Below are 10,886 nucleotides of genomic sequence, written 5' to 3'. Positions count from 1 at the left end.
GGAAGAACCAAAGCAAAAAACAAAAATTAAAAAATCACCCCCCAAGGGCTATCTGTTGAACAATGGAGACAAGTCTATGCTATGACAAGAGGCAATACTGTATGTCATAAAGTAGTGGCTTGAACCCTACCAACTTATCAACCGGCAAAACAGAGAGAGAAGAGTTTCCCGTTGATCCCCAAATAGGCTATGATAGGGATCGTGGGACCCACATGAAGAAAAAATCATGCACTGCAGGGGAAGCAGGCGAGATCCAGTGGAAAACCTAGCAGGATCCAGCCTGATATATAGCAATGCGCGCACAAAGAACAGGAATTGTCATCTTCAGCCACCTGCCCTGTTTTAGTGCCCCATTTCCAGCAGTAATGGCCAGGGCCATGTGTGATCTATTGCCTAAAAAGAAACCAGGGTTCTATACCGAGATGCCTTGAATTCGGTTTCAACTCCACCCGCCCCCCAGTTCTGCACTCTGGATATATTATGTAAGCATGCATACATTTATTTTGTGTAATTTATTCTGCTTCGCTTAGTTAAGGGGTAGGGTTGCCAAGTCAAAATTTCGCCGGAGCGGGGAACTCCCCGCTGGCAACTGGAGGGCGGCTGGAGCGCGCGTGCCGCACGCACGTCACCCAGAAGTAGAGTTTTCCCTCGGATGACCATGGCCCCGCCCTCAGCGTGCCCGGCATCCTCACATCACTTCCGGGTGACGCACACGTCGGGGTGGGGTTCCCCCCTGGGGGGACTTGGCAAGCCTATTAAGGGGAGAGACAAGACATTATACAAAGCACTGAAATGCAACCCCTAGGAATCTTGCAGTATGATCCTAAGCAGAGTTACACCTTTCCAAGTCCACTAAAGTCAATGGGGCTTTGAAGGATGCAATCCTGTTTAGGATGGTAGTGTTATTCATCTTTCCTAGAGATGATAAACATGAGCCTGCAGTGCGATGTGACTGCGAAGAAAGCTAATGCATTAACAGAAGCACTGTGTCCAGATCACGGGAGGTGGTAGTCCCACTCTATTCTGCTATGGTCAGGCGTCACCCGGAGTACTGTGTCCAGTTCTGGGCACCACATTTTAGGAAAGATATTGACAACCTCGAGCGTGCACAGAAGAGAGCAAACAGGATGGTGAGAGGGTTGGAATCCGTCTTACGAGGAAAGGCTGAAAGAGTTGGATATGTTTAGCCTGGGAAAGAGAAGGCTTAGAGGGGACATGATTGCAGTCTTCAAATATTTGAAGGGCCTAATGTAGAAGATGGAGCGGATCTATTCTCTCTTGCTCCGGATTGCAAGACTAGATCTAATGGATGGAAATTACAGGGGAATCGATACCGGCTAAATATCAGGAGAAACTTCCTAACTGTAAGAGTGGTTGAGCAGTGGAACAGAATGCCTCGGGAGGTGGTGGATGCTCCTTCGCTGGACGTTTTCAAGCGGAGGCGACGGCCATCTTTCGGGTATGTTGTAGGGCTATCTTTAGCCTATGCTCCTGCAGAGTGCATGGGGTTGGACTAGATGACCTGCAAGGTCCCTTCCAACTCTAACATTCTATGATTCTGTGCTTCCCTCTCTTTTGCACTTGGGCCTTGCATAGAAGCCTCTTTTCCTTAACCACAGTGAATCATTGGCTGCAAATCATGATGCAAAATAATGGTTCAAAGTGAGAAGGTAAGATTATATCTGCATCGAATGAATCACTATTAAAGCTACTCCCCAGCCTCTTTACTTATGAAGTGACACAAGTCTTGCCAGTGCCTTACAGTACCCAGGGCTGTCAATGGGGGGGACTGGCGGTACAAAATTTCCAGGGCCCAAGTCAGTTTGGGGGCCCTGTGAAGCTGGAATCATCCTGATTTGTGCCAAATGCATTTATTTTATTTTCAATGCACTTCTGAAGAGTGGCCATTAGGGGTACAGGCAAGACTGAGCAGAGCTAACAGACAGAAGATGTGACTTCTTGCCTGTTGCTGGTTTGCCTCCCTTTTTTAGCAGTGGTTTTTAAATAAAGATGTCCATGGCTGCAAACATTTTAAACTGTGAGGCTCAGGAAAACCAGCTGTTTCTAAGCTTAGCCAACCTGGTATGCCTTCATTTCTCCCAACTACCATCTAATTCTTCTGTGTTTGTTCCCCCAACCCACCTTTTCATCCTGATTCCTTCTCGTCTCTACCTTGGCTAGGGAGTTAATAGAACAGAAAACCCCTGATCAGGGGCCTGGAGACCAAGCCCTACAAGGAAAGGCTGAAGGACTTGGGAATGTTTAGTCTGGAGAAGAGGAGGTTGAGGGGGGACATGATCGCTCTCTTGAAGTATTTGAAGGACTGTCACTTAGAGGAGGGCATCAGAGGACAGGACTCGCAATACTGGCTTTAAATTAAGGGCGGGAAGGTACTGGCTGGTTCTTAGGGAAAAGTGTTTTACAGTCAGAGTTGTTCAGCAGTGGAATCAGCTGCCTAGGGAGGTGGTGAGCTCCCCCTCACTGGCAGTCTCCAAGCAGCGGCTGGACAAAGACTTGTCAGGGATGCTCTAGGCTGATCCTCCATTGAGCAGGGGGCTGGACCAGATGGCCTGTACGGCCCCATCCAACTGTGTGATTCTGTGATTCTAAGTCACCTGGGAATAAGCCCCATTGAATTAAGTGAGACACTAGTCTCCCTCAAAAAGTCCTGAACTGCAAAAATTATTTAAAAGTATATCTACTAATCTGGGGGAAAAGCATGTAATCTCCAGAGTGGTCTGATCCACGCAGAGAAAGCAGTGGGATCACTAAATAATATGTTAAAAAGTAAAGGTAAAGGTTCCCTTGCTCGAAAGCCAGTTGAATCCGACTCTAGGGTTGCGGTGCTCATCTCCGTTTCAAAGCCGAAGAGCCAGCGCTGTCCGAAGACGTTTCCGTGGTCATGTGGCCGGCATGACTAAACACCAAGGCGCACGGAACGCTGTTACCTTCCCACCGAAGCGGTACCTATTTATCTACTTGCAATTTCTTGCTTTCGAACTGCTAGGTTGGCAGGAGCTGGAACTAGAGACAGGAGCTCACTCCGTCATGCGGCACCCGGGTCTCGAACTGCTGAACTACTGACCTTCCACAGCCTGCAGTTCAGCGTCTTAACCACTTGAGCCACCGCAGCTCCATAATATGTTAAAACCCCTCTGTAAAAATGAGGATGGGGTAACTTCCCCCTCCACCACGCCATCTCCTCCACCGGCACCAACAACCCTGCGAGGTGGTCCAGGCTGAGGGACTGGCCTCGAGTGACCCAGATGACAGAGTCCTGGCTTTTGGGGGGGGGGGGCTGAACCTGGCTCTTGCCTTACCCATCATAAACACTGAATATGTAACATGTGGATTTGCATCTGAGACACTGAAAACATCCTCTGTAATCAGGAGAAACAAGTACGAAATCAACATGAGCTACGGCCTTCTAACATGGTACCTGCTAAAACTCAATTTCAAAGCATACCTGGTGTAGCCACAAATTGCGTATTCTTGAGCAAGCAAGCCCACTGTAGTAAAAAGATGGACTTTGGAAAGAATGTTCAGTACTCTTTGTCTATGACCATCCAAATCTTGTGCCTCAACGAAGCATTTAAAAACGCAACCTTATTAAACACAATTTATTTTAATAAACACTTGTGGGTATCAAACTTGAAAAGCTGGGGATTAGAAGATCTCCTCTTTGGTACTAAACAGAATTTAGTTTAGCGCTGTGTGCAACTTAGTGGATTTCAGTTAACATGCATTTTTAAAACAAGTCCGTCTGACTTTCTGCTTTACTTTGAAAGAGCCACAGAGCTAGGCACAGAGGAAAACACCATAAAACACTTCAGGACCCTTTATATATTACGGAAAGGAATGCGTGTGAGATGAAGATGACTTCAAAAGTACACCCAAGGATTTCTTTTAAGCTATATGGAAGGCACGATAAGCTATAAGGACGGAGGACGTGGCTCCCAGATCCCCCCACCCCACCAGTTCTCATCCCTCCCGCACTTCCCACAGAAGTGGGGCTGAGGGGACGGCCTGATGCAGAGGCTGTTTCTGAGGCCTCCAAGGGGTGCTTTTTGTCTGCCTGCAATCCATTTTCCTTCATGGGCTGAGAACAGGCATGGGGGAGAAGGGAGGCCGCTGCCCCTCACCCTCCCTGACACCCACTCTGCCTCCCGGCTCTGCAGCTGTTCACACATGCAGCGGCGGCAGCGGCGGCACCCCTTTCCCCCTTCACTCCTCCACTCACTTCTGAGGCCAGAATGTCTTTCCCCTCAGAGCGGCATGTAGAAGACGGCCCAGTTGCCTCCCAATCGGTGTGCTGGCCCTCCTCCTCCTCCTCTCTGCCCTGCCAGCCCCTTTCCCTTCGTTGACAAACCACCGTTCCGCTCCCCCAGTCTCATCAACCCCCCCCCCATGGTCGTCGTTTGGTGTGGTGGTGCCAGTGCTGGCCAGTTTGGTGCAGTTTGGTGTAGAGGTTAAGTGTGCAGACTCTAATCTGGGAGAACCGGGTTTGATTCCCGACTCCTCCACTTGCAGCTGCTGGATGACCTTGGGCAAGCCATAGTTCTGTCAGAGCTGTTCTCTCAAGGACAGTTTCTGTCAGAGCTCTCTCAGCCTCGCCTACCTCACAGGGTGTCTGTTGTGGGGAGGGGAAGGGAAAGGAGTTTGTAAGCCGCTCTGAGACTCCGAGTGAAGGGTAGTGCACAAATCCAATCTCTTCTTCTTCTCTCAGCTCCGCCTCCCCATGTAGTGGGTTTGCCAATGCTCGTATGTTCGACACCTCTGGTGTAAATCGTCAGTAAATCATAAGTAAAATCTATTCTTCAATAATCCTGTCCATTTCCCTTTAATGGCTCCTATCCTATGGACAACTATTCTATTCTATTCTATTCTATTCTATTCTATTCTATTCTATTCTATTCTATTCTATTCTATTCTATTCTATTCTATTCTATTCTATTCTATTCTATTCTATTCTATTCTATTCTATTCTATTCTATTCTATTCTATTCTATTCTATTCTATTCTATTCTATTCTATTCTATTCTATTCTATTCTATTCTATGTTATTCCATTCCATTCCATTCACAGTAACAGAAAGCCAAGTGATTTATTTTGTTATGATATTTGTCTGGATCAGGGTGATGGGTGAGCAAATACAATTTTTGTCCGGGGGTCCATGGTGGTTCTTGGTGGCCCTGATGGTACCACATGAGGCAAGGCTTTGTTCAACAAATCAAATAAACCTTCATTGTATACTTGGGCTTCTAGCCACGATCCAGGCAGCAAACCACAGTTAGTGGTAACCAGTGTTCCCTCTAAGCTGAGTTAGTGTGAGCTCAGTTTCTTAGCCTCTAGCTCACACATTTTTGTCTTTGCTCAGGAAGGATGGCTCCAGAGCTAACTAATTTATGCAGTAGCCAAATTACTCGCTCACAACTTCAATGCCAGTCGCTCACAAAGTAGAATTTTTGCTCACAGGACTCCACAGCTTAGAGGGAGCATTGGTGGTAACCATGGTTTGGCATTAGGATGTCTCCAGAAGTCCTTTAGAAGTCCTCTTTTAAGAGGCCCTCCTGCCGAGAAGTAGCACCATCTTAACAAACATTACTTACTCTTGCCGTAAAGTCCACAGCAGCACCACGATTTAAAAGCAGCGTAGCCACATTAATGTTTCCATAGTGGGCAGCTATGTGGAGGGGGGTGAAGCCGCTCTGAAAGAAAAGAAACAAGCGTGCGCACAGACAACAAAATATAAATTATTTTTAAAAATATCTTCCAGCTCCCAATATACTAATCTAAAAGCACAAATTGAGGCTGGGAAGCAGAATATAATCCAGAGCAATAATCCATTCTATTCTACTTTTTCAGTCACTGCATATCTGTACGACACCTGAAGACTGCAAATAAGAATATTCTAAACAGAAAGGATAATAATAATAATAATAATAATAATAATAATAATAATAATAAAGTGAAAATGTTACCAGTTCTTTAATTTGATACATCAATTTCTCATTGGAAATGTCTACTTAATGATTGGTATTTTATTATCCTTGCAAGTTAAGTATGTCTTAGAGCTTCCTTGCAGGAGTTCAGATGAAGTCACTCAATACTAATTGCTGGAGAATTTCATAAATTCAAATCAGATGCAAATTAAAATGACATCAAAGTCCATTTTACATGTGATGGGTTCTTTAAAAAAATAGGTTTCCTTCTACGAAAGATAAAAAGCTCGATCTCCCACATTGGGCTAACGTCGCAACACGCCAACTCTAAGCAGAAAGTGTCTCTACCCAATCATGTCATTCCAGTGTCTCCCAGCAGTGCAGTCCAAAGTAGAGTTGCAACGCTCGAAGCCCATCGGCGTAATTGGCCTTGGAACGGCGTAACTCCGCTTACGACTGCGCTGCTGTTTTCACACTTAAGCCATTTTAGTTCCTCGCTTGGAAAATGCTCAAAAAAAAATCATGCAGCAACTCAACCAGTCCCTGTGATGTGTGAAACCTGAAAGGGAACTGGACACATTTCTAAAGTCCTCAGCAAGCCCCTTTAGCCATGCTAGCTGTCACCGCTCCAGTCTGGAGAGCGTTCACACATTCATGTGTTGCTTGGAGGGGGGGAAAAAACCAACAAAAAAACAACCACATTCCCTTTGCTGACACTGACCGGAAAGTGTCATGCAGGAGCCTACAGGAAACAAGTCCTGGATGCAGAAGTGAGTCAGGGATGTCTGCAGCTCTTCACACAGCTGATAAAACGAGGATTACCCGCATTGGAAGCCCGGGCGCTTTCCTCTTAGGCAACTTTTCTGCGGACACAATCCGTTTCCCAAAGGAAGCTTACTTGCACACTTTTTTGAGAGCACCTGTTCCAGCTGCAGAAAGCCCTGGGAACTAAAACTACGTTCTCCTCTAGCACATGCTACGTTCTGGACTCTAAAGCAGGTCTCTAAAAAGCCTCTAGAAAAAGGCAATGCAGAGAAGAAAGGAACGATGCAGCGGCTCTACGTTTGTGGAAGAGTGACGATGCATGTGTATATATATGTACATATATATAATATAATATATATTTTTAGATATACCTCGGTTGTCCTATTCACCATCATCTAGGGGTTACACATTTGGAAGCAAAGAAGGGGGGAAAAATGAGTGGTTAGTTCTCGACCGGTGATAATGGGCGCAGAAAGCTTTGTGACCGCCGGACGGAAGCTACGGGGACGGCACAAATAGAGGCCCAGGAGGCATGGGAGGCGGAATGGAGGCCCAATGGCAGGCTGGGGGGGTGGCTTTTTACTGTTGCTGTTCAAACATGAACTGGGACACGTCAGAAATGAGATATCCTCATTTCCCCCATGGGCAAATAAAACCAGTTCCAAGAAATCCTTTATTTCATTGCAGCCTTCAACTCTATGCCTACCTTTTGGGAGGTAAAATCAAACATGTCGGCTGCATCTGTGCTACAGAGATCACAGGCATGTACGTCTATATCTCTATCTACATCTATCTATGTATCTATCTACCTATATTAAAAATATCAGTTTCTGTGTTACAGCTGTTACATTCTACCACGAACAAGGCACGGAACCCAAGAGAACACTGGTCTGTCATTGCAGATGTTGGCATGTAGCCGACTGCAGGCCAGTGGAAGTTCTTTCAGCCTTCCTCCAATTTAAGTGGCTCTTCAGTAGCCTAAGGAAGTTCTTCTGTAGGCTGGAGGAAGTCTTCCAGAGTGGTAAGAGACATGCCAACAGCATAGTCTACCCACTTAGTTTCTCCAACAAAACAGCATTTCTGCTTTCACAAGAGGGGTTTGAGATTTCCACTGATTGCTCCCTCACCACTGCAGGCCCTGTGTTTTGCTCTCTATACTTTTCTCGAAGGTCTGCTAATTACCACCAAAACAATTTTTTGGGGGTGGGGGGAGGGAATCAGTAGGCTGCAGCAGAAGAAGGAAGCGGGGAAGTGTGGATTTGTTCCAAAAAGAGAATAACTTGCAGTTCCTCCCCCCCCGCCTTTCCAGCTGCTGTCATTCTTTTCACAAGTTATAACCCTAAAACAGATCTGCACAACTGGTAACTCACTGAACTGAATGCAGCCTCCCTTCCCTTGCCCTCTATGGCAGTCCTTCACAGGCATGATGAGGAACCTCTAAGTTTCGCAGCCTTCCTGCAACCGGAAAACTAAGGGAGGGGAGACTGTCAAATGCCTGGGACTGCAATCCATAACTGGTGGGCTAATCTTGGCTTGGTGGCTCCTGAAGGACACGGGCTGACCTGAAAACAATGCTAAAATAAAACCGTAGCAGTGCAACCTGAAACAGACCCAGCTTGTCTTATGTAAACCACTCCACTTGCTAGCAAAGAGCAGCAGAGACCTTAGATCTGTCTCCCAGCTAGTTTATTTTTCCCCCGCAACTAACCTTGGACTCCACATCTGCATTATGGTCGTTCTGCAGCAGCAGGGCGGCTGCCTTTGTGTCATCCTTGCGTGCAGCAATGTGAAGAGCAGGAAGACGGACTTTCCCCTTGGTGTCATTTTCAAGCAACAAGGAAACCACCTGGTCGTGGCCCTGCTGTAGGGCTACTGCCAACGGGGTGAAGCCATCCTATCAAACAAGCAACAATCAGCAGATGTTGATCCAGAGGTTGATCCAAGGGGGGCATCGTTTTCACGCCATGCGGACAGGGCTGTATGCACGTCAACCGTAATCCACAGGAGTTCGGGAAAAGCAGAGACATTCACTCACTGAAAATCTCACCTGGCTGCAAAGGCATGCTTCAAACTGTGCGGCGAATGCCTGACACAATTAAGCTGCACGACTCCATTCTAGCTGGCGAGGGAGAAGAGTCAGTCATGGAATGTTGGCAATCAGAGCGACTCTGGATATTCATAGTTTGCTTCCCCATGAGGGCGATTCCCCATTGTGCTCCCACAGCAGCAAAGGAAGCATCAGGATCATGGGGTGACTCTCTGTGGTATGCCCTCATGCCCACCGCCACACACCCCGACTGGTGGGCTTCTTGCCGACATTTAAAAAAATGGTAGTAAATGTCCTAGATATCGCTATGGGACCATGCTGCCATAGCAATGTATCTGCCATTATCTTTTTTTTAAAAAAAGCTGGAAAAAGCCTGTCAGTGGAGGTGGGCAGAACAGCAGGAGTCAGGGGGTGGTAGGAAAAGAGTGCTAGATAAAGGCAGGGAGCGTCTGAAAATCCACACCTTCTGGCCCACACAGCGACCCAAACCACTTTGAGCACAGTCTTTCAGGAGAGATCGTACCAAAGCAGGGGGTTTTTTTGGGGGGGGAGACCCAAGCAAAGCAGGGAACAGTATGTTGTAGATGGCTTTCACAGCTGGAGTCCATTAGTAGTTGTAGATTTTCCGGGCTGTATGAACTTTCTGTGTTATACCTCTGCAGGGCTATTTTTGGGCAGGAACTCATAGGAATGGAGTTCCAGCTGGCTCCCAAGTTGGCCACGCCCAGCACGAATCCATTAGCATAATAGGCCACACCCAACAGCAGGAACTCATTAGGATTGGCTACATTAGGGGTGTGTGGCCTAACATGCAAAGGAGTTCCTGCTACAAAAAAGGCCCTGGGTTTTGACAACAAACAAGGTAAACAGAATAACAAGCAAAAGGTGGGTGTGGCTGGATAACCACACTTCTGGTAACATGTGGGTGCGGCCTAATGTGCTAATGAGCTGTGCTGTCAGGGGTGTGGCCCAATATGCTAATGAGTTCCTGCTGGGCTTTTTCTACAAAAAGAGCCCTGCCTCTGAGGATGCCAGTCACAGCTGCTGGCGAAACGTCAGGTACTACAATGCCAAGACCACGGCCATACAGCCCGGAAAATCTACAACAACTAAAGCAGGGAACAATTGGACAGTATTGTGCAGAAGCAGAAAAAAAGCAAACAGACAAAAGCAAAACCCACTGCAGTCAGGGGATGAACAGATGCAGGGGCTAAACTTCAGTGCAGAAGCAACCACAATGTGTTGAACAGCAGATATGCTTGCATTGGAAAGTGTTAACATTACCGTTCAGCCCCATGAATACGAGATGGGAATGTAGCAGATAGTGCTACCAATGGAGGACTGGCCTTTAGAAGTCTGGATTTTTGCCCTTTAGTCTGCATTCTTTTGCAAACAAATCTTGCTAAGTCATTTTAAGAAACTTTCTCTCCCCCCCCACCTAAATTCCAGCCACTAATTCACACATCCCTGTGGATTACTCAGTTTTTGAGGAATGGCAGTTGAATGTGTGAATGGGGTCTGTGGAGAACCATGGAAAAGCTTCATGTCTTCAGATGAGGGGATACACAAGTTTTGCCTGCAGTGTCTGATCTGAGATGGCTCACTCACAAATACACAACACCCGGACGTGGACTGCATGTGAACCACCTGGGGATATTTAGGGGGTGTTTGTTATAATAGATATTTCAGCAACTCCAAAAATGGAGGAAAACATCAAAATTTTCACACCCTGAAGAAATTTAAAAAAAAAAAACTGTTGAAGAAAATCTTACTATCAATTCTAATCTGGTTTACTGATTGTTCTACTATGAGACATGTTGAAAAACATTATGTCGTATAAATATAAATATGCCTGAGAAATGTACAAACTATGAACAAAAAAGGGAAGCAAACTTAACCCTGAAAACTAGGATCAAGACCCTAAAAAGGTAAGTCAAACTGAGTGAAGGGCCAACAATTAAAACTTAATTGTTATGGAATTTTTATGAAAAAATGCTATGAAAATAATTTAAAAGAAAACTGTTATAAGATGATGTATAGATGGTATATGACACCAAAAAAGATTGCAAATATAAATAGTAATATGTCAAACAAATGTTGGAAATGTAAAAAAATGGAAGGCTCCTTTTATC

General features: G+C 46.0%; 1 protein-coding gene across 1 annotated transcript in view; it reads right to left on the bottom strand.

Moving 5' to 3' along the window:
* LOC107118597 (ankyrin-3) overlaps positions 1 to 10,886 on the bottom strand; it is a gene marked incomplete at its 3' end in the record, with an annotated part of 148,019 nt that overhangs the window by 112,615 nt on the left and 24,518 nt on the right. Inside the window, exons 6-7 of the mRNA XM_015420959.1 lie at positions 8,416 to 8,601; positions 5,610 to 5,708 (exon numbers count right to left, since the gene is read on the bottom strand). Of these exons, the coding sequence (XP_015276445.1) occupies positions 5,610 to 5,708; positions 8,416 to 8,601 (285 nt within the window). The remainder of the gene's footprint in view (positions 1 to 5,609; positions 5,709 to 8,415; positions 8,602 to 10,886) is intronic.

This window comes from Gekko japonicus, unplaced genomic scaffold (assembly GCF_001447785.1).
Source record: "Gekko japonicus isolate JY-2015 unplaced genomic scaffold, Gekko_japonicus_V1.1 scaffold3188, whole genome shotgun sequence".
NCBI classification, from domain to species: domain Eukaryota; kingdom Metazoa; phylum Chordata; class Lepidosauria; order Squamata; family Gekkonidae; genus Gekko; species Gekko japonicus.
This window is presented reverse-complemented; position numbering and strand designations above follow the sequence as displayed.